Source organism: Vicugna pacos, chromosome 5 (assembly GCF_048564905.1).
Source record: "Vicugna pacos chromosome 5, VicPac4, whole genome shotgun sequence".
NCBI lineage: Eukaryota > Metazoa > Chordata > Mammalia > Artiodactyla > Camelidae > Vicugna > Vicugna pacos.
Window position 1 is genome coordinate 61,964,120 of NC_132991.1, and position 25,311 is coordinate 61,989,430.

General features: G+C 33.9%; 1 protein-coding gene across 2 annotated transcripts in view; it reads left to right on the plus strand.

The window, feature by feature from the left end:
- Positions 1–25,311, plus strand: part of ERBB4 (erb-b2 receptor tyrosine kinase 4) — a 987,764-nt gene that overhangs the window by 744,965 nt on the left and 217,488 nt on the right. For both annotated transcript variants that reach the window (XM_031678247.2, XM_031678250.2), the window contains exons 14-16: positions 1,980–2,073; positions 7,985–8,139; positions 12,868–12,942. In XM_031678247.2, the coding sequence (XP_031534107.1) occupies positions 1,980–2,073; positions 7,985–8,139; positions 12,868–12,942 (324 nt within the window). The remainder of the gene's footprint in view (positions 1–1,979; positions 2,074–7,984; positions 8,140–12,867; positions 12,943–25,311) is intronic.

Below are 25,311 nucleotides of genomic sequence, written 5' to 3' on the forward strand. Positions count from 1 at the left end.
AGGGAGTTTTGGAGAAGAGAAAGAAAAGCATGATCTATGTTTTAGTATCATAAAAACTATTACCTTCATTTAGAATTGTAGCTCTTCAGTCACCCAAGAAACTGTTTTCAGAAGCAGGGCTTTGCTGACCATCACAGGCTTTGCTGTAACTATCGTATAATTTCATTGTACATGTGGTGCTTTTGATTCTTTTTACAATTTAACTACCACCCCATCCCCCACTCCCCCAACACCAGGTCATTTTGACCTTTGTATTCTGAAGATTTCCTTTTCTGAATACTTTAAATCACTCATGTTGATGAAACGTGCAGAAGAAAAACTTTTTATGTAATTAAGATTTTATTTATTTACTTACTCATTTTTATTTATTTATGTTTTTAATTGAAGTATAGTTGATATACAATCCTGCATTAGTTTCTGGTGTACAGCCTAGTGATTCAGTTGTACAGACATACAGTTCTTTTCATATTCTTTTCCATTATAGGCTATTGCAAGGTATGGAAAATCAGTTCCCTGTGCTATACAGTAGGACCTTGTTTATCTATTTTATATATATATAGTAGTTAGTATCTGTAAGTAATTGAAACCCCCAAAAATTCATAAAAAGTTAATCCACAGCAAACCAACACTTCACTTTAAGAATGCAGAATCCATGTAGTGAAATACGTACATCCATGCATAACTAAACCACAGCTTATACTATTTACTTTGAAAACCAAACAATTATTTTGCCTTGAAGTAGATGTCATCTTAATCTAACCAACAGAAGATATAGCCCACCCTTTGGATTTCAGTCAAAAGGCTTTTGGTTACTGTAAGGCTTACAATAGTCAAATGAGATAGTTCACAATAAAAGTAAGTGAATACTTCACCCTAGGGAAAAATGAATTTGAATTTATCACCTAATTAATCCATAATTGCCATATTTGCAGTGCTGTTAGTTTGGAATGAGTCGCTCATGATACAAAGGCACAAAATGATAAAGTAGCTATAAATATTTAGTCAAGTTTTGTTAATGGCTCCTAACTGACATTCTAAATTGTCTATACCCAATACCTCATCCTCTCACACATTAGTGGAAATGGTTTAGTTTCAACATATTGTACATGACTGATACCCAATTATTGAAATGAAACTTTTGGAGTAGATAGTGATTAGAAAACTTACATATTGGTAACATTTAATATTTAAATAGCCACCAAATGTGAGGGTTTTAGAAGGGGATAACCATCATCTCAGATTTTAACTAGAAAGTTTTAGAGTGTTACCGTTAAACTAGTTTTTTTAATTTTATACCATATAGAATTACTTCAAGAAGAATTTGAACTGAAAAAGATGTTGTGATATTAGATCAATAATCTAAGAAAATAAAATCTACCATAAAATGATATTTTCTCTAATTCTCCAAGGCAGATATTTTAAAAGAAGAAAAGAAATCAAAGCGTTTTTTGAAGTTTCACTAAAAATAAATTGAAGAGTCTTGGGATTTGAAGGACAAGGATGGGGAACATTCATGTAACTTAGCAACAAAATAAATACAATAGTTCTCCAAAGTTTAAAAAATAAAGCTTCAGCCAAGAGTAAAATTTTATATAGAGACAAACAGGCACAGTCTTTCTTATAAAAGTAAAAATGGTTCTGCTGTGTCATCAAAAGAGTCATACTTTTCTTTTCTTTTTCTTTCTTTTTTTTTTTTTTTGAGGCTGCTGGAATATCTCTCACAAGAGAGAGGTTTCCTGAATGAGTCTGTCGTTGAACCCAGTGGAGGGCAAGGAGAGCCATCTGGCTGCAGTTTATCTTTTCCCCTAATGGAAAACTTACTCGTTAATGTACAGGGAAATGACTCTGATGCTCCTGGCACATAAAGAAACAGACTCTAGAATTTACTCTGCCAATAGGACTTTTAGCAGATGTTCCTTCATTTGTTAAGTTGACAGCCTGTTTGCTTACACCGCCTCGTGCTGCTGATGTTTTCGCAGTGAATTTCGGGAGTTTGAGAATGGCTCCATCTGTGTCGAGTGTGACCCCCAGTGTGAGAAAATGGAAGACGGCGTCCTCACATGCCATGGTCCGGTAAGCCTGAAGACATCGGTGCTTGTGTTGGCTTATTCACTTTCAGGTGTGGATGTTCGTTGTGGCATTGCCTTGTCATTTGTCCATCCAGTCAGTAGGTATTTACAGCATGTTATAGGTAATCACATTTGACCTTCTCCCCTCAAGAGGCTATAGCTTAGCAGTAGAGATAAAATACTTAAAACTTCAGTTTCTTAAATATTTATGTCCCACTTCATGCATCTAAAAAGAAGATATGGAATTGTCCTTGTAGAACTGCACTGAATTGAAAAGAGAGATACACAAATAATTAAATTGAAGCAAAATAATTGATAAAACATAAATATGTATGAGTTGTTGTAAGAACACAAATAAGAGAGAAACTAAAACTTTAAGATGGAAATTGCGGCACCAAGAGAGGCCAGAGAAAGGTGATGTTTGAGCTCTGCTTTGAAGAAGAACCTGGAATGAAGAAACGTACAAAGACAAATAAATGTGAAACTTTATGTTGTGTCTGAGGTGTCTGTAGCACATTCATACCTGTGTTTGATCATTTAACTATGACGCACTTGTGAAGGACAACTGAAAAAAGGAGGAAGACAAGCTTTCAGAAACTAAAATCTAAAGCTGTTTGATAAATACTATGGCAGAGGGAAAAAACGAGCTGTGAAAATTGAAGGAGGGGCTATGGATCAGGGAAGTCTTTATGAATAAGTTGACATTTATATGGTTTGAATTTAGCCTTGTGGAGAAAATGGTAATTGTTTTTTAGACCTTCCTTTTGTTTCCATCATTCAGGCTTTTTCTGAGTAGTGAGGTCAGAATGAGTTTGTCATTCCAAAGTGTCATATTCATCCTTTAGACAAATTTCCAGTTTATTGTGTATGGGGTCATCTCTCAATAGGTAATTCAAGGACCAGCATTTGAGTGTAGCCAAGAGCTCAACATCATTCACAAGAATTCATTTGGAATTTAAATAGTATTAATTTTTCTACCAAAGTGCTTATTCAGCAGTTAACTAGCTTAGGAAAAAAATATCACTGGGCCATCCAAACTTCCATTAGGCCCCAGTGAGCCATTCTGGAACTTCATCTAAGGAAGGGCGTGGAAATCTTGGACAGTTCAGAGGACTACTGCAAGGATGAGTAAGCTTGGAAAAACAGACCTCTGAGAGAAAGACGTGGTGTGATTTGGCCTGAAGGACCAAAGTCTAAAAGATAATTTAATATGTAATGGTCTTCAAGTAAGTATGCAAAGGGCATGTGCAGTGGTTATCTTTTTCCCCTAAGGACAGTAATGGAAAAATGCAATTCGTCTGCAGCGTGAGAAATGTGCATTCCTTAAAGAATGTCATGAAACACAGGAAAGAAAAATTCTATAATGGGTAGTTAAAATAAGTTGAGCTATCTCTATAAGACTTCTCTAAAAACTAACATATCTGGGAACCATAACTCATTGAATGAAAAAAAAAAATCTCTTTCAGAGAGACTGAGATTTTGAAAACATACAATGACAATAACCAAGAATTTGGCTATTTGCTCCGAACAAGGCAAACTGCAAGAGCAGTCTCATGCTTTTTCAGTTCCTCATGCTGCCTCCTATGGTGTAGAATCATGGGAGTAAATAACTAGCTTATTAGTTTATTTTAATTTCTATGGCTTTGCAGGCTATGTGTTCATTCCTTTGTTCCTCAAAGGAATTGAGACAATTTATAAAAATATACATTAAAAAACCCCTAAAAATTCATGTTCTTGGAATTTTCAAAATTATTTGATAACTAAGAAAGAAAAAATAGGTTTTTTATTAACACATTTTGGTTCTGTAAGGACATCGTTGCTGGGCCATATGTTTAAAATCACAACCCAGGGCTAAAATTGTGAATGCATGTGTCTAGAGATTAGAGAAGGCAGTAAGTGCAATGTAGAAAAAGTCCAGTAAAGTCGAATCACTCTCCTGTGGAAGATTAGAGCATGAAATCAAAGAAACTTATTTGTCACTTGATCTGTAAGCCTTGAAATGCTAAGGCAGGTAAGAACACGTGTCTTTTAGGTTCTGGTATCTGAAAAACTGCCAGGATTGAGCTCAAACAATAGCTCAAACTCTGCTTCCTCTAAGGGGTTGCTTGTTTTCAGCCTTTACAATGTATGTTGGGTTCTTGCCTGTTTCTGGGTCTACATGTTGTTTATCAAAACTAGAGGCAGAGTTGGTATTGTGTGCCATGTATGTATCACTTAAGATATCCAAGAGGTTCTGGAAACTTCTTCATGAGACTGACGTTGAGATGAGATAGATAGAAGAAGAAGTTATAAAGCTAGTTGAAATTACCACACCTAGTCTTATGATTTATTCTGTTGAAATCTCATTTCCTTGACCTGTCAATGTTTCCCTAATGATAATAATTGATAAATATCTATAGTTTCCAAACACTATTACATCTAAAGCATACTAGCACATTCTCCATTTAAAATACAAAGAAATTGAACCCATTATAATGATTAGAAAGTTATTCCGAAGTCAGCAAGTCAGTAAGATGCAGAGCTGGGAGCCAGCTGTAGAAGTTCTGACTCTAAACGTCACACTCTTTTCATTTCACTTTTTTTTTTCCCCCCTAGGCAACAGTGTCTGTAATGTAATGAGGATAAAATGCTTTCTGGGGATAAAATCACAGTTCTATGTAAAATGGGATGGTATTATCCTATTGAAATGTGACAGACATCCGGGATAATCTTGAGATGGATAGATTTGAAATAAAGCAAGCCCCTGCTTTTATATTGTTACCTGTCTGCATTTGTTCTTTTTTTTTTTAATTTTATCCTTTCTGACTCACTTTCCCTATTCCTGTATAGTCGTATCAAGAAAGATAAGGGAGAGAATGAAAGAAGAAAAGTAAAGGACATCAGACAAAGTCATAGGAGACCAAAATATAAGCCAAAAAGGCAGCTAGAGAAAGGAAGGGATATAAGAAGGGAACTGATTTTTTTGAGGGGGCTAGCTGATTTTTATAAAAGCTAAAGTAGCTGTTAAAGTCAGGTTAATAAAGCTTGTATTGCCATAAACAATAACACTCATATCGCAGTAGCTTACAGAAAAATGTTTAAACCTTTTTTCATGTAAAGTGCACTTTGGGTCTGGGGAACTTTCTAAGGCAGCCCTCCTCCCTGTGGTGGTCTGGAATTCCAGGATGCTTTGAATTTATGGCACCTCTACCTCTCCATGAGGTCCCCACATCATGGCAGTGAGGAAAGAGAAAGCTGGAGAGTTTAGAAATCAGTGTCTGAAGTCACTTCTACTTAATTTCATTGTCCAAAGCAACTCACACCTGCCCTCCCGGCGTCTGTGGGGCTGGAAATGAGAGTGAACTGGGTACTTGTGAATAGTGGCTTTGTCCCTTATGGTGGCTACCAGAGTAAGGCGCCAGTTGTCACTGAGGAGAAAAGTGAAATGTTTCTGCCAGGGTTTAACGTATCCTGTAGTTTTCTGTCTAGATTATTAAGTCAAGGGTAGCTTAAAATCAGAGAAAGGAATATTGTTGTCTCCACCTCTGTTTTTCTGTTATTGTATCTATCAGTTCATTCACCGCACCCAGGTTCTTAAAAGCTTTGGGAATATAATGATAGAAGAGCGAGCATTAGACACATATGTATTTCTTTAAATCTCCTTTTTATGGAAATGAGATAGAAAATCAGTACATTTCATTTCCTTTGAGATTTGTCAGGACATCTTTTAGTTATGTCAGGACATTTGATTTCATATCATGATAATACAATCAAATAGTTAAGAGATGCTTTAAAAAGAAGGAAGCACAAAACATTTGTTTCATTAACGTATACCTAAAGATTAAATGTGAATTTAATCTTAGTTTCATAAATTTTACATCTTCTGATTTTACCTGGACATTATTTTACATTAGAGGAATTTTATGGAAAAATAATTCCTAATTCTGACTATAACTACCTAATTTCTCACAGTAAGTTTTATTCTTGTGTGCTGCAAGAAGACATCAGCATGTCTCTTGTACAATAAGTCATGCCACTGAGCATACTTGCACAGTAAATGATTCTGTGTAATAGACAGCATTATGTGTTTAAGTATCCATGAGCAGGTGTTAACATTGGAAGCATGTGAAGTATTCTCTTCTGGTAGGAAATAAGAAGTTGCCAGTAGCATACACTTCAGGTTGAATAGGGATTAGGTTTCACAGAATAATTTTTATCTGTGTGTGTGTGTATATATATATATATATATATATATATATATACATGCATACAAATATATTTATGAGATTTAGAAGTACGAGATTTAGATATTTCTATATCTGTTTAGATAGATAGGTAGGTAGGTAGATATCAACATCTCACCTCAATATAGTAAGATAGACAGGTGCTTGTTGAACCTCACCAGACTCAGGATTTCCAGAAACCTCTTCCTGATTATCCCTTCTTCTTTACACTACTACTCTGTGCCTTTATCTCTAAATTTTAAAATAGTATATTTCTTGATTTCCTGATGCCTTACATCACCACTTGCCATGTCTGGCTACTGTTGGATTAACATCTGTAGTGAGAAGTAATGCCCGCCCAGAAATAGACAGGTCCCCACACTCCCTGCATAATATCCAGCTCTGTATAATATTTGCTGCTCTTGTCTCTCAGATTCACATTGTTCATAATTGTAAACCTAATAATATTAAATATTTCCTTCTATACTTATTATATCTTATTTATCTAAATTATGTTCAGGATGAACTGTCATAATTGTTGGACCATGTGAACATAAACAAACTTAGGGGAGAAGGGAGTCAAGGCAAGAGAGTCCATAGAGTGGTCAAAGATGTGATGTTCAACAAGGAGAACAAAAAGTAAATGTTGACGAGTAGTTTTAGTCATAATACTTAGTAATAAGTAAATTAAAATGGCTGAATGTGTAACTATATGGGTGTCTTTTAAGAAAATAGCATTTTTATCAAAATGTTTTTAATTTGATTTGAGAATGTATTACTTACCATTTCTTTCATGCTTGCTATCACCAGCACCAAATTCAAATCAGTTTTTCTGGTAAAATTCTTAGATGCTTAATATGAATTTAAGATTTTTACTTTTGTCATGGCACTTAAATATATTTGCATATTATTGCTTATTAAAATTTGACAAATCACACAACTATTGTACATTATAAACATAAATATACAAAGTGAATTAGTGTTATTTAGGTTTATCATGCTGATATATCATCTTCATTTTTGAGTAAGTTTCTCCATATAAATTTCTTTGGTTTGTATCTACTTTATTATTATGGAGGTTTTGATATTTGTTCATCATAATGTGGCTTTATTGTGCTCTCAGTATTGTACTATGATTTACTAAAATCCATATAATAGACATGATATGATTTTTAGCATTATCACAAGCTGATTTGAAATAGAGAGTGACTTGGAAATTAACTTTTATTTGCCTAAACTGCCTGATTCCTGATAATTCAACTATGGAAATTTTTTAAATTCATTGTTCAAATAGTCATGGTACTAGCAGGAAAGTTTACGTCTCACGTTTATATGAAATTCGTGTAATTTTTAATTCATATCATTTCCTTCTCTTCACTATTTAGTAAGAATATTCACATATTCCCAGTGATTGTGATGAAACACCCCTAGGAAATATGTGTTGTTACCAAATGTTGTTGCAATGTAATTTTGCCAGGAATAAATGACAGAAAAAAAAATACTGAAGTCCTTCTGAAAAAGTTATTGGATAATTTTGCTGATGGAAAAACTACAATAGCAGCAGCCCCATTTGTGCTTCTGAAAATGCTCTCCAGCTCTCTGGAGGAGGGCTGGCCACCGCTGTGGTCTGAGTAACTCAGCCACACGAGCACCTTCCAGAGGCAATGGCACCCATTTTTCTTTGTCCATTTTGTTTTGTTTTTCACACTTTAGGGACCTGACAACTGTACAAAGTGCTCCCATTTTAAGGATGGCCCAAACTGTGTGGAAAAATGTCCAGATGGCTTACAGGGGGCAAACAGTTTCATCTTCAAGTATGCTGATCAGGATCGGGAATGCCATCCGTGCCACCCAAACTGCACTCAAGGGTAAGCATCCGTCTTGGCCAGAGATGCAACTGTGTGTGGAGTCGCTAATCAGAAGGAACACACAAGTATCTTTATCTGTGACACAGCCTACTAAATATATCCTTATGCAAAATTCGGCTCATCTTTATATAATTTGTTGATTTTTAAAAGAAATCCTTTCTACCAGAATGTTCTGTGGAATCAGATATATAGCTTCTACAATATTTCTGTTTAACATTTCCCTATAACTATTCTATTGACACCTCCATAAAGGTAGTATCAGGTATACTTTGTATGGAGTATAGAAATTCTTCCAAATTTTACCAGAAATTAAAGATATCAAAAAAGACAAGTAATCATACTTTTGAGATCCATGATTAATAATTCTTTGATAAAGGTTTTCTGTTTCTATTTATTTGTTGTTACAACCAGCTTAAAGTGAGAATCTTTCTTTGATATATACTGCCTTCTATGACTCCTTCAGCTAAAATATAAACAGAAGCAGTGATGGTTTGAAAAAAAAAAGAACCTACTGATATGTATATTAATAAAATTACAAGTATATTCTGTGAAAGTGATTTTACTACAGGTTAACCTATAACCAATATAGGACAATTGATGAGTACACATTTTTCTATTTTTCAAAAGGATGCATTGTAAAATGAATAATAATTAGATTACTTTTGATATTGATAATGGTTGAATAACAAAGACATATTACAGAAAGAAGAAAAGCACTAAACTATAAAAGAAATATCACTTCATCTAATAAATCCCAGCTATTTCTTTAAAAGACAGCAAGTCTATTTAAATAAGGACTTTTCCTTTTCTTTCCTCTAGAAAGTGAATAAATTCAGAATTGAGAGCAGTTTTGCATACTTGATTCTCACCTGTCCAAAAAAAGTCTTCTCCATTGTGAACGTCCATCACATGTGCACACACACGTACAAACACACACACTTGTTGCTGAAGATCGCCTTGGGTACTTTCGATCCTGCAGGGAAGAATGAGATTCCATAAAGAGATTTTCTGCCAGATTAAGAGCTAGCTGTTAGGGCATACTGAAGAAGTTAAGCAAGCAACATCATTTTCTACCAAGAGGACATAATTTGCAGATGCTGCTACAATTTCCTGCAGGTCAAGGGATCAGCTTAAGTCACTCTGTGAAGTGGCAGATCCTCCAAAGGTAAAGTAATATTCTGCCGTGCAAATTCAAGTTCAGCTTGGAAGAGCTAATGCCACCTCATTGGTTGACACAGGGCACATAGTTTGAGGATACTGAAATAGTCACATAGACACTTTGCTTCAAGGAAACTAGAAAGGATAAACAGCTTCCCTGGCGAGTTTTGGGCACACTTAGGTTAAGAGTATTTCATGAAGATCCTGGTACCACTGGAGCAGAGGGGGAGTCAGCAATAGAAAGAGAAAACTTTGCTAGAATAATCATCCGCAAGAGGGTTTTATTGTTTTGCAGCTAAAATTAAACCAGTAAATTATTCAATATAATGTTGATGTCAACAGCTGTTGCCGTTCAAAATGGGACCTTTTGCTGTTTTTGCAAATCTAATTACAACAAAGCCATTAGGGAAATGAAAGTGAGATCACAGAGCCACAGTCTGGGTGTGTGGCTGGTGTGTCTTCCTCCCAGCTCTTTTAAATCATGATTATACAGTAAAAGAGACGATTTATAGTGAGGGAAAATAGAAGTAAATACAACGAAGAGATCAATTTACCACAGACACGAAAGTTGAATGTCAGTTAAGAGGGAGGATGAAGCCGTAATAGGAAACACATCTGACCAGATCGTTTGGGAACCCTAGTGAATAGGCAGCTGTCTTTACATTCACTGCTGCAGAATGATGGTGAGACAGAATTTTAATATTGAGCTCCCTGGCATTTTCCAAGGTAAATGGATTCTGTAATGGCTGACTTAGTCCTGACAGATTGTCTTTGTTCTCATAACTTCCTGTCATCCTTTTTCTAATAGTCTCCCTATCATACAGGTTCGCTCATTTCATAAGAGTTCTGTGATCTCAGCCCCAGAACAGAATTTAGGAATTTGGAATTTCTCATTTCCTAAGTCTTCCTTTTTCACTAGTGTGGTGCAGCGATGTGCTCTGAGATCCTGTTAATGAAGCAGTGAGGTGTTCTGTGCAGCCAGTTCCTTCTTTTCAAGCTGAGCATGTAGAGAGAGACTCTTTCCCTAGAAAGATCACAGGGGCAGTAAAGATGATGGGACAAGTGACTGTTTTTATTCCTAAGCACGGTGACCTATCAGTAAGAGCTCACCATGCCAACTCTACTTTGGAAAACAGCTTTTCTTTTATATGCCAGTATTATGTCAGCTAGATGATTCAAGAACCAGGTTAATGGAAATAGTCTTTCAAAATCACATTTTTCAGAAGGAAAGTTCTTACTCTGAATGCTATTTAATGATTTTCTGAAAATAAAATTATCTGCGTAATACCTTAAAAGCACTTTTACTATCTAAAAGTACATTAAATGTTCTGGCTCTAACAAGTTCTTCAGATATTTTTAAAATAGGTGATCCATTTAGCACCTATGAGGAGATTCTCACTAATATTCCTAGAGGAAAAAAATAATAATAACATTATCTCTTCTTGCCTTGGCTAGAGGACTTTTAGTTTAGTAGCCTTTCTCATTTCATTCATTCTTCAACTTTGGTATATTGAACCCCTATGGTGTATCAAATATAGTGATAGCCACAATACACATCTGTTTATGCATCTGTCTCCTTCATAAAATTGTGAGCTCATTAATAGGAAAAGTGTCTAATTCATCTATTTTCTCCCCTCAGCTCCTAGAAAAATAGGAACATTTAGTAGGCATGCGACCCAGAATTTTGTTTTTAATGGATGAATGGAGGTCTTTCATTATTCACACTTTCCCCTCAAGTTGAACTGTACTTTCAAATATTTTTATCATTCAGGTTATAATAAAGACACAGATTACAAACTAACCATAGCTTTCAGATTATCACTTGGAAATAAAAAGTTGACAGTCAGTTTTACAATACAGTTGTACTGTATTTTTAAAAAGCATTTTGAAGACTATGTAATAGGAAGCTAGAAAAAAAAAAGTTCCTTAGAATAGGATAAAAGAAAACTATATAAGACATTTTGGAAACTTTTATAGTGATTAATTTTTTTATTTTTAGAAATGGCTTTGATTATGGATTCTGGAACCAATTCCATGCTATATGCTTTGTATTTTTAATTTTTATTTCTTATTTGCTTTTTCTGAAAGATTTTTTTACAATATATTTCACATATTTCTGTGCATTAAAATTTTTCTGGGTCACTCAAAGCCAATCCTCAAAAGAAAAATAATTTTTTACCTAGTAGGAATGTTACAACAGACATTGATGAAATGGGGAAATAGTGACTTAATTATTATTATACATAGTTGTATTAGTTTATGAATGTTAGATATTTTTAAAGGAAAAATGGGTGATCTGGCCTTATACATGAGAACCTTATTCCTTCATTACATAGTGATTTTAACTTCAGCTATTTTTTCAGTTTTACAAATTAGAATTTGGAAAAAAATATCACCAGCAGAATTAGATAGGTCTATAATCATAGCTGTACAAGGAATCTTCTTGACAATGCAGCAGAGCTATATGTCTTTAATGAGAGAAAAGGGAATGAAATGCATTTCAAGTTTGTTGGAAGATGGAAGAAATAATATTTCTATAATCAAAATCAGGATTCTGTGTAGTTAAATAATTTCACTTAAATGTTCATTTCAGTGGATTCTTCAGTTACATGGGTCTTGATGTATTCATTTCCTTGAGGAGTATTTATTTGTTATTGTTTGAGTTAAATATTATGGCAGTTTAAAAACCTGTTTGTATTTGCCTGTTATGGCACTGCTCTTTTAAAAGCAAGTGTCAAGATAAGCTACAGTATGGTAAAACCAGTTAATTTGCTTTTTAAATGAATTCGTGTCTAAAGATAAGTATGTTTTAAGGACAGTCACAACCAAGGAAGGAAATAATGTGATTATGTAAAGTATCCATGAGAACAGCATTAAAGCATGTTAACTCATTTTCTGCTAAAATCAATCTTTAATGAGTATTAAGCATCAGGTTATTATATTATATTGAATAGCTCATATTTCCTTTTTGATTGATTTTGTTTTTTACTTAAACCTAAACCCTTTTAGAAGAAATCATATACATGAAGCCAATTATAGCCATTAAAATATCACATTATTCATCAAGACCTATTAATCATGAATGATGCAAATGAATTTAAAGTATTATAAGTGAGCAGTATGTGTTTGGAATTTCTTCTATGGAAATTTCTGTTTCCACAGAAACAGAGTACAATTTTCTTTACTGTGGATGTTTCTTTTCATTTCACTTGTGTGGTGCTTGCAGTTCATTTCTGGGTATCTATCAAGTCATAATCTTCTCACTAGCTTTACATTGATGATGTTCTGAAGTTGTTCCATAGCTATCATTAAGAATTTGGCACAATCAGTACCTGTTTTACTGAGTCTTTTTTTAAATGACTAATTTTTTCCCCTTGTATTTTTAAAATCTGGATCTTCTGCAGGTGCATAGGCTCAAGTATTGAAGACTGCATCGGCCTGATGGATAGGTACTTGGTGTGCTTTCTTCCCATGTCCTTCCACCGCGGCTCCATGTGTGAGCACTGGTGCATGTGTGTGCATGTCACTCTGAATGGAGAATGATGTTTTCTGTTCTGTAATTGCCTGCAGGTGTAGCGGTCCCACTAGTCATGACTGCATTTACTACCTTTGGACGGGCCATTCCACTTTACCACAACATGCTAGGTAACATCTACCATGTTTCCATTTTGTCACTCAAATCCTTTCCCAATTATCATGGATCAAAAGTACTAACCAGTTGGGTGAAATTTATAATAGGTTAAATCAGAGAGTTATGAAAGAAGCATATGACACTTTACTTTTCAAACCATAGTTCCTTCCTCTTCTTCCTTTATTCATTACGATTTTAGAATCCAAATTAGTAATATAATTGATTTTTAATTTTGTACAATTTAAACAGAATTTTAAATTATTAATCTAGAACTTTAATAGAATCTTTTTGTTCTTAAGTGTGTAGATGAATGCAAAAAGAAATATTTTTAAGAGAATAATTTGCAAAAGTTGATCTATTTTTGTAAGGTGTTTGTTATTTGATTCAGTTTCTGATTTTACATTATTTTGAGCTGGTTGGTATCATCTCTAGGCATCAGAACTATTATAGACTAAAGGCAATGTAGAAAATATTTTGTACAGATAAAAGTATCAGTTAGAAGTATAAAACAAAATATTTCACTCATGTTTATACAGAAATCTATACATGAATGTTTGTAGTGGCTTTAAAAATCATCAGCACCTGGAAATTACTCAAATGTCTTTTAATTGTGGTATATCCATACATTGTAACATTACTCAGCAATAGAAAAGAACAAACTGCTGACATACACAAAACATGGATGGATCTCGAAAGCATTAAGCCAAATGAAAGAAGCTAGACTTAAGAGAATGCATACTGTAGGATTCCATTTATATAATATTCTGGAAAAGGCAGAACTAGGAAGACAGAAAGGCAATCAGTGTTGCCAGAAACTGGGGAATGGGGGATGAGGTTGACTACAAAAGGCATGAGGGAATTTGGGGGAGATGTTGGGACTGTTCTACATCTTGATACATACTGGTGATGGCTGCACAAATGTATAGGCTTATCAAAAATGGTAGTTCAGTGCCTTAAAAAGAATGGACTTTATATATGTATATAAATTATACGTCCATAAATTTGACTTTTAAAACATATCAGATTTAGAAAAATAGTAACTTTACAATGTTATCTAGAAATAGTGTTAGCTTTCTTTATGAAACAAATTGTCACTTTAAGAAGGGAGAAAGTAATGCTAAATTACAATTAGCAGAGTAACCATTTTGGATAAAGCGTTGCCTTCTAATGTAAACTTTTGATTGAAATATAACATATATAGGGTAAAAGTATACAAAACATAAGTGTAAAAGATCAATGAGTTTCTCCTGATGAAATATTTGTGTAATCATCAGCTGAATCAAGGAACAGAATAGTATTAGAACCAGAAATTGCTTCCTGTGCCCTATTCTGAGGTTAACCACTGCCCTGAGTGCTGACCACATAAGTCAATTGGTCTGTTTTTGCACTTTATATAAATTGAATCATACACTATGTACTCTTTACCTCTGGCTTCTTTTGCTAAATATTATGTTTATAGGATTCATCTATGTCATTTAAGTTAGTTGTACTTTTTTTCATGTATATAGTATTTTGCCTTTAGATGATTTTAAAATCATCAAATGAGTGATATGTCTTATTAGTAAATTATTTTTAATGAAGTAAACAGAGAAATTAAATTCTAAAAATAAGGATATGGTAGAGTTAAGCGATTTATGCAACAGTGGCACTTTGGCATTTGGGCACAGTTAAGACCAGTTAGTACAGCTGTGTAGAGCAAGGCCTAATTATGGGGAACAGAAAAATCAATGAGGGAACAAGAGAGAGAGAGAGAGCACCTAAGGACCAAACCAGTTTATAAGCCAGTGTCCAGTGTAGACTGTTCCTGTATGCATGGAATTATTTTTCCCCCTGAGACTTTGGTCGAGTCACCGCACTGTCACTCTGAAGTGTGTTTTCACTTTTGCTTTGATGATTTTCTTATAATCACTGCAGCCAATTAACAAGAGGCAATGTAGTATGGTGGTTAAGTGTGCCATCTTTGGAATCAGATTTTCTGAGTTCAAAGTGAGGTTCTACCATTTCTTAGATGTGTGACCTACAGTAAGTTTCTTTAAATTACCTGAATTTCACTTCCTTTATTATAAAATAGGAATATTAATATCATTCATAAATTGACTGTGAAGATTGAATGAGTCCATTAAACAGTGCCTGGTTTAGACAAATCACTCAATAGATGTGATTATTTCTCTAGATGCCAACTATGTTAAATGTTGGGGATGGAGGAACATACCCCTCCAGGAGGAGGGAAATCTCTTAGAGGTACCTGGGGAACTTTGATGTGCACTTCTGTCCCTTGGGTAGGTCCCTGGAGGGAGGGCATTTCTTTCTTCATCTTAAGAATCACTGTCATAATCAGGGCCACTGTTACCAAGGGAAGCAGGTTGTAGGCAGAGGTATCTGCAGAGACCAAGAAAGTGCTAAAAGCATGGCGATAGGTTATGTTTGTGGCTTTCAATGCTAGTAATTGAGGTTATACAACTCAAAATCAAGGCATATCTTGCTATATATTTCATATTTCCAACATTTAAACATAACTAGCTAGGAATTTTCAATCCTTTTTCTTGCCTAGATTCCCAAGCTATTCCCTATAGTCTCAAACTAATACACCTAATTCAAATTAGCTTTGTCATAAATAGGTGACCATGCCCAGCAGCAGCATATGGGAAATACAGTTCAGCCCATAACTCCTATTAAGCTGTAGGCCTTTATGCAGATGAAGAGCAGAGGTTCTTGAATGTGAAAGCCTGGCTTCAAGTATTGACTTTACAATATTTTTTTCAATCTGTAAAATGAGGACAATAATGGTCATGTTTAACATGGGAATTCTTATACCTCACAAAACTGGTGTGAGGATTAAATGAGATAATGCAAAGGAGCCGTTACCTAGTATGTATTCACTAGTGGTAGTGATGGCTTTAGTTGAAACATTGTCAAAGTAATCTTTTACAAAATCTCATGAGGTGATGTTCTGTTAGTATTTTATATATCAGTAGGGCATTAATCCAGTAGTCCAATGACTATGCAATTGACACATAAAAATTTTTCAGGTTTTAGGTAGTTAAATTTCAAATCACACTTCTAAATATAATACTTTTAAAGAATTAGCAGTAGGCAGCTAATTATTCCTTTTAGAAAACTCTGGATATCCTTAATTAATACCTGTTTTGTACTTAAAATTTTAATCAGTGTGACTCTATTCTTCAATTGTATTGACTTGATATAATTAATTGACTTGTCAGAGCCTGTATATAAGGCAGTTTGAAATTTGCATGAAAAATTTAACTTGAACACTTTGGAAAAGAATTTATGACCCATGGGACATTTTGACATAGACTGGATAAGAGGTAAAAGTAACAAGTACCTACTTTTTCAGATCTTTAATACTGCAGTAAATGCTTACCTCTCTGAAACAGGGTGGGTCTATATTTAATTGAAAGCAGGGGACTAGTCTAATAATATTTCAGGCAATTTTCCATTTTTAAATTCCAAGATACTTCTTTAAGCTTCTGTCTTGATTGGTTAAAGTAAATCTCAACAAAACATGATAGAAAATAATTGTTCTAAGTTTTGTAAACCATGTTTTAACTGGGAGATTATCCAAAAGCCTCATTTTCTTTTAGTCACAGAAAATCACATTGAGCATGCCAGTGTGGCCATTTCCAGATATTTAGAGTTCATACTCCCTACTGTACCATTATGCTGTACTCTGCTTCCTAAACCAGCAGGAAAAGAGATTGAAGATTTAAATGAAAACAGGTGACATGTTTCCAATCTTGATCGACTTTCACCCTGTAAAGAGCGTCATTCTTCCCCGAGCCTACAATTTGTGAGTTGGTTTTCCACACGCCATTTACCTCACAGGCTGCTACTAGAATTTCTTCCAGGAAGACTGGGCAGGACAGAATAGAATTTTTTTTCATCTGTGGTCTCCTGGAATATGCTGATATAATGAAAGTAATGCTTGGTGTTTTGAAACTTCTCCATACTTCCTTTATCTGAAACAAATTCCTTAAATAGAGCATTTACCTTTTATGTTCTTCCGTTTGCATCAAGAATCTTATGAAGAATTATGCTCAGAAAGGTTTTTTTTTATTATTATTCTTTTTTGTATGCTATTTACTTTAGCTTGCATATATGCTGTTTTCAAATAGGTTCTGACAGAACAGTGTATTAGATTCTATTCTGTTTAGTTTCCTTGTCAAATAAATATCCAAAGCTTTTTTAAAATCTTAATTTCTTTCTCCATTACAGCTTAAAGTTGTTAATCTCAACAAGCAAAGATACCATTGGCAAAGCATTTTTTGGGGGGTTAGTTAGCTATCTAAAATGTAAATGTTTTTTGAATTTGTGACAGAAATTATAAAAAACTATGAGATATATATGTTCAAGCATTTCTGTCTGGCTATTTGGTCCAACTGAGTTATTCTAGGTGCTTCACAATATGAAATAAGGTGATTGAACTTAGTTTTAACTCCCTAAATCTCATATGGGCAGATACTTGAACCGTTTTATATTCCTGTCGCATTTTAATGCCTGTGTCACGCTTTTATGTTACGATATAGTGGCTATTACCTAAGAGGTCACATAACCGTTTATCCTTTAGCAGTGTGACCCATGTGTGATCTATGAGAGAGATAATGTGGTGTTCTTGGCACCACTTTCACAAAAGGCACAATCTTTTTTCTTTGTTTGTTTTGCCCCCAAGGAACTTAGTTTGTAACTTACGTCCAAATCAAATGGTCAAAATCGCCTGTAGATAGTTACTTTAGTTGAGTGGCAGTTGGGTTAGTATCCCTAAGTCCAATAAATAAAAGTACACAGGCTTTTTATTATAAGTCTATCCTCAGTCCACCATGTTCTGTATATTAGATTTACTTTTGAATTATAGAGAGTTTGAAGAGGTGAAGGAGAGTATGTGAGTTTCTTCTTTTCCAGATGATTTGTGTCCCCCACTTCCCAGTACTCATAAAATACCAAAATTATCAAAGAATTATAAGGCAAGAGTGAAAAATCTCAGATCAGTTTTTGATAATTCCTGTCCATACAGTTCAAGTGGTTATTTTAAACAGAAGTATTTAGTGGCACAATGTTTCATGAGTGGCTTTATTAATTATATCAGAATGCCCCCACATTGTTACAAAGCTTTTACAGATCCTAGAAACATTAATATTAAGCTTGAACCCACTGACTGTAAAGATGTGACCAGAAGTCATACTTTTGGTTGAGAGTCAAAAGAGAGTTTAAGAGCATTGACTTTAGAACTGTAATAGAAATTCTAAAGATGGCATTATTGAACTGGGGAGATGTTTATTTTTACTAGATAAGGGTCAGAGCAAAAATTCAATGGGTCAAGGGGAATCATTATGAATACTTTTTCTCTCTTTCCTGTCAGCATCTTTCCATGGTATAGAAATTATGGTGTTTAGAATTATTAATTTCTGATTTGGAATAATGTCAGGGCTGCTTATAATCAATAATCTCAAAATATCTGTAAGTTTCATTAAAATTCATTACTGACAATCCAGTGTGTTACTAAAAATGTAAGCAAAAAAGTGAAACATATTCCTGAAGCCTTGGCTTCTTTTTTTAGACAGGTATTTACAGTTTTAAAAGTACTTTGCATGTGTTATTCCATGATTTGATTCCTGGCATTAGTTTCTTATAGAGTACAATTTAGAGGTGTAAGTGTGTCATCAGCATTACTCAGGATTTTCAATTGGGTTATCGGTAGATTAGAATATTAAATTTCATTTCATAGTATTTTATTTCTAACTCATATCTTTCAGATTAAGAGCTGTCTAAATTGCAACCAACTGAAAATGTAAACCCATTCAAACATTTCTGTAGACGACACATATGGAGATGCTTTGACAATGGGCAAAGGAAATGAAACAGTAGCAAATATGGCAAAATGAACAAGGAATTCCTAATAAACAGGAATCACCTCATACTTTCAAAGGACTAAGATATAACTATGTTAAACAAGTTATATATATAGAATAGAATCCTGGGGGCCATACTGGAGTTCCACCTACCTTACCTAGCATGGTGACTTAAGCATATAGCACTTTCAATGGTATCTCTCTTATTCCTTCTTGTCCTACAAGAAAGAAACTTTGTTTTCTGTGTCCTATGCAACTTTGCTATATCAGAACACCTTAAAGTTTATGTGAAGTGATTTATTCAAATGATTTATTCCTTGATTGCCTGAAAAAGAGCCAGAAGCAAACAATCAGGTATTTTCTTAGAACTAAAACCAGGGTTCTTTGTACATTTATTTTTAATAAGGTGAGACCTCAATGTACACGTTGGCTCCAGGTGTTCAATACTCCATTTGTGAGCAGTAGCTCTCAGTATGATTAGAATCAAACTGGTCCAATGTTAACCCAAATTTACAGCTGGTGAGTCTTCCTCAAGAGTGCTCTAGACCTGCTCTGTCCAGTATGGTAACTACTGGCCACATGTGGTCATCAAGCACTTTAAATACAGTTAACACAAACTGAGGTGTGCTGTAATTGTAAAATGTACACTGGATTTTAAAGGTATCATATGAAAAAAGGCATGTAAAACATGTCATTAAAATATATCATTAAACATGCCATATTAATTACATGTAGAAATGATACTAATTTTGAACATATTGGGGTAAATACAATTTTATTATAATTAATTTCATCTTTAAAAAATATGTCTACTAGAATATGTTAAATAACACATTGGCTAATATGTTGAATAGCACATCTGCTTGCATTAGATGTCTGTTGGACAGCACTCTCTAGAGCTGTCATCAGACTTAGAATACTTTTATCAGTGAAAACCTGTCATCACACACTCATCTATGGGATTACATAAAAGAATTTATGATAGATATTTTAAGTGATGAAATAAAAATTTAGTATAAAGAGAAACTAATATTTTTTCTTACTTCCTCACTTTGAAGGTCACAGATTTTGATCCTAAAATGTGATCTCTAGATGAAGATACTAGGGGTTTTTTTTCCTATGAATATTTTGGTAACAGTTTTACACACAGTAAGAATGGTGGACGAAATTTTTTTCCATGTTCACAGAAGAGTGTTTATTTTATCATCTTCAGTAGGTTACAGATGGTTTGAGTCGGACAGAGCTAAGGAGAAACATCTGTTTGTCTGAATCCATTGATATACCTGTATGTTTATATGTGCCGCAGATCTTACAAACTTCAACAAGAGAAGGCTGAAAGATGATCATTTGAGTCTGCATTTAGTATTCATAGTATTGTCTACTTTCTGAATTGAAAATTACTCAAATATTTGGATTTATATTGCACAGACTCTCTTAGAATTGCATTTTGCAGCCAATATTTCTATTAAAATATTATTTCAATTTTTACATATCATGAATGAACAACACTTAAGCAGAAGCCTTTCTTAGGTACAGATCAAAATTTCTGTTTTTACACAGAAAAACAGTCAAACTTATTCCCCCATATAACTTAGGCATACATTGGATTAGATTCTAAGTATCTTTACTTTTTTTTTTTTTAATATTTCTTGTTTAACTAAAGGAATCTAATTAACTGGGACCTCCTTCTGTGATGTGGTTACATAAAATGATGTGTAGATATTAACTCAAATTGCTCTCTTCATGCTTTTTTTCTTATTACCTCAGCACATTCCCTAACTAATCATTCTTTCATAAACATACAATTATTTTTATACTATGTATGTAGGCAGGAACTAATTAACAGAGAACACTTTGATTTACCAACGAAATTCCTCACAGTGATTTCATTCTTTGCTACCATCCCTCTTCAAACCAAAAGTCATATAATTTCATTTTAGTAATTTCACAATAACTCATAACTAGTGAGTGAATGATAAAGAAAAGGAAACCCACCTCGAATAAATTCTGAATGCTTTCGGCCATTGCAATTTTTATGGCATTCTGTTTCTCTGCCCAGAGTAAGGCATTCCATATGCTTGAGTCATTTATGGAATAATTATAGTTGCTATTTAATAGAGTAAAAACAAAACAGCAATAACAAAAACCTCTTATCATAAAAATTTTATTTGTCGAAGGAAAACAAATCTTTCTTTTTTAAATGAAAAATGCAAAATCTATTTCCAAAGCTGTTTTTTTCTTGAACCCCTGGATCCCAAATCCTAGAGTTCAAATCCCAAGTTCATATCCCAGAGTAACTGCCACCATTGTTCTATGCACCAAGAAAGAAAAGGATCAATGGAAAAATCAAAACACTGCTTCTTATTTCTTTCTCAGAATAGTGTTGCTTTTTCCAAAATCTTCTCAGGTTTAGAGCTTATTTTTGCCATTCTTTAAAAAAAAAAATCTAGTATATATCTGTTAGGTATTACATTATCACATTTAATGTTCATGATATAAAATAGTTACCACCATTATCATTTAACAGATGAGGGTAGCTTCAGAGTAATTAAGCAATTTATAAAAAATCACTTAGGTAGTAAGTGGAAGAGCAAAGATTTGAGCTCAAATGTGTCTGATTGATTGTATAGATCACATTTCTTTCTTTCTACTAGGTTGGTTCCCAAGAGGAAGAACAGTTAAGAGCTATTCCTATGGTGAAGTTGACTGACTGTTTTATAGTCTACTGAAACGATTTCACCCACTGTCTTTCCCTTAGTCCTAACTTTTACCTATATAGCCTTCCTCCAATGTGTAAGATTTTATAATACTTGTCCTAACATAGCATATTTTAGTCTAATAATACACCTGGCACTGCTTGGTCAGAATAGAGCAATGCTTCCCATCACCTAAGCATACACTCCGTCTAACAGTAACATAATATAAATATATTTTTACTTTTTCATATACTAATGCACCAGTGACTAATCCGAGACATTTATGAATAAACTGTAGGTGAAGTTTTGTTTTTTTTTATCTTTTCTAAAGTGCCAATTCTTTATAAACTCTGGACGGATTTGGTAAAACTACTATGGTTCCGTATGAGAACTACTTCCATCAGACCTGACGTTAATGCTGCTTATCAAAGGTAGAAATAAGAATCCAGACTTCACAGACACTCAGCAATAAAATAACAGGCAATATAGTGCTGAGCTTCAGCAGGCTTTTTCTTTAGGTTTTGCTCCCTAGTTTATGCTGTAAGATTTGTGGGATGCAGCAATGTTGATTGAAAATAGTAATGAGTACAGAACATAGGGTATGAATCCTAGGTTGTGTATCACTTGGTTCTGTTCGATAAGCTGAAAAAGGATTTCTGCTAAGAAAACAACTTCCCACTGTTGATACAATCAAACATACCATATTTTATTTGTATTTGAAATGATGAAACGAAAAATCTTACTCCTCTATGTTTGCTACTGAACAATAACCAGCCAGTAAATATTCATTATATTTACTATATGTCAAGCACCAAGAAGAGAATAAAGAAAAAAATTAACACTATCCCTAATATTATAAAATTTACAATGTAGTGGAAGAGATAAAACATTCCATATTATTTTATAATTATTTATTTGCCTTTTTATTTACTATGAGGAAAATTGTAAGTGGATTGGATGGTGTTGGGATGGTAAGGAAAAGGAAAATATAACAGATAACACCTGGCTTTTTGATCTGAGTAACTGGGTGAGAGGTGATGTCAAACGCTGAGGTGAAGACTCAGAAGGAAGTGGAACAGATTCTATAGGGAAAATAAAAAAATTTTGTCGTGGCCATCGTAAGCCTGAGATGATTACCTGCTACGTGAGTGAAGAGTTTGCATGGGCAGATAGTTACAGCATTCTGGAGCTCAAGAGAGGAGTCTTGGTCATTAGTCGTATTTAAATCCGTAACACTGGCGGGAAGTCTACAGGCGGGAAGTGCAGATGGAAAAGAAGGCAGAAAGTGGAGAAGGATGTAGTATAACGAAGGAAATTAAGACAGCAAAATTGACGGTAAGAGAAAAACCAGGAAAAAATAGTTCTGGAAGCCAAGTGAAGAAAGTTGCTTAGGGGGAGGGGAGCGCGGCTAATGCTGATAGGGAAGAAGCAGTGGTCATCTTATTTGACAAGGCAGAGGTTATGGGGGAATCCGAAATGACAGGAACAGTTTCCGTTGGAGTGGTGGCGACAGAATGGGCTAAGTCTTGAAAGGGGTTAAGAAGAGGGTGGGAGAAGACAGAAATAGAGGCAACTTGTATAGAGGAAGCTTTCAAAAGGAGTTTGCTGCAAATGGAGAACATGAACTCAAGGGAAAGTGTTTTATTTGTTTGCAGTGCTTAAGTTGGAAAACATTGTATCTTGTTTATAAACTGATAAGAATGACAAAAAAAGAGAAAAAACTATATTCCAAGAGATAATGAACAACTGTAGGTAAAATTTTCTTTAGTTATCATAAGGAATGGAATTTAGTATGCAAGTACAGAAGTTCGCCATACAAAGGAGCAGGGACCGTGCATCCACTGTAACTACAAAAAAATTAGAATTTATAGACAAAGATGTAGGCAGATAGTGGATTTTCTGGTAAGAAGATGAGGTCTGGGGTTTTAAATTCAAATATAATGTGTGCTAATGTTTGCATTTAAACTATCCTGACACTAATTCACAAATCATCAATAATTTGCAATGTGTTACTTTACATGTATCCAACTGAAGGTCACCCTTTTTTTTTTATTTTTGCATGAAAAATAAAAGGCTGCGATTTGCTACCAGTGACTCTAGACTCATTAAATTAGAAGACTTAAATATTTAATCAGAATCTAACAGCATCCTCTGTATGTTCAGAGAAATTAACAGATTTCAGTACCTGTAGTGATAATTGCAAAATGCCAATATATAACAATTTCTCCAAAATACATCGTTACTACAAGTATCAGCGTTTTTTTTGTGCAACTGTGCAGGTAGAGAACATTTGTATATCGGGAAATCGGGAAATTTTTTCCTATTTCATTTTTGAATGCTCTTAAGTAAGGAATTAGGTTGTAAGGAACAATCCTTTACAAATAAAATATATTTGAGTCTGATTGTACTGATGTAATTAAATTTATCCTCAAGCCATGGTTCTTGTCTTCCCAATTTGTGACGCATCCTCTTTTAAATCTAAAACAAGTAGAAGTAGAGTTCACCATCCCAGTGGTTAAAGCTCACTAGCTGTGATTTAGGTGTTTCTTATCTTTCCTTCTCTCTGTTTATTTTTTACCTTCAATATATTTTAAAATGATATTTAAAATTACAAAAGTACAACATGCTCAGTGTATTAAAGTTAGAGGTATATATGTATACACCTGTGTTTATCCTTCTACACATTTATCTGTATACTAATACATATATACAGTTATAAAGGGTTTTGTTTATTTACAGATACAGAAACATCACACATTATTCAGCAACTTATTTACTCACTTAATAGTACATTACAAACAGCCTTCCAGTCAATAGCTTCTTTTTATGGTTGCATTGTTTTTTGTAAAATTAACATACCACTGATCCTGTATTAAAAGATAGTCAGACTGTTCCAAATTTTGTGTCTTTTACAAATTATAAGACAGCATATATATATATATATATGGTGTATCTGGCATTATAAAAAGTATGTTTAGCTTGGTATCAATCAGAATATATGGAAAATATTCCATTTTTTATTCAAATTTGCTAATCATTATTCAGAACATATTAAATTTAGATAAAATAGAACTACAAATATTGGAGTTAGAAACCATTTGAGTTATGGTCTCATTTTATTTACATTTATATAAAATTTTACAATATATTTTACATACCTATGTAAAATTAGAGTCCCATAAAAGTATGGCTGAAAGATTTTTGCCAAAGTTTACCAAGAACTGCATGATTTAAAAATTTCTTCTAATGAGTTGTTTTCTTTATGGTATCATCATTCAGGTTATAGAGAGAATTTGATGGATAAAGAAGCTTAATTAACCTTCTTTCAAAGTTTGTTGATTTTTTAAAAAATTGGTTTTAAGTAATCTTAGATGGACAGATATACATAGATGAACCTTTCATATTTCAACAATTCATAGGATGACTTTGACCCTATACAGTTTTGAAATAATTAAGGAAAACTTAAAACTTGGTGAGTTGCGATAATGCCTAAACCTTTTTATAAAATCCTAAGACTAGATTTGCTTCGAAGGGCCTCTCCCTTCTGTTCCCTCTCTGTGGCTCTCACTCTTGCTCTTTTTAGTTACTAAGACATCATTACCTGATACTGAAGAATTGCGAGTATGATATTTTACATGTTGGTGACCACTGCATTATCCTCTTATATTTACAGTTGTAAATTGTTTAAATTAGATTGTTTTGTTTGTTTTTGACTATTTTGCCAGTAACTGAAGTACTAATAAGTACTAATGGTCCCAAAATGTACTCAAGAAGAGACGGTGATGTTTTCCAGTTACAATCCACTGCCAGGTAGTGAAATTAA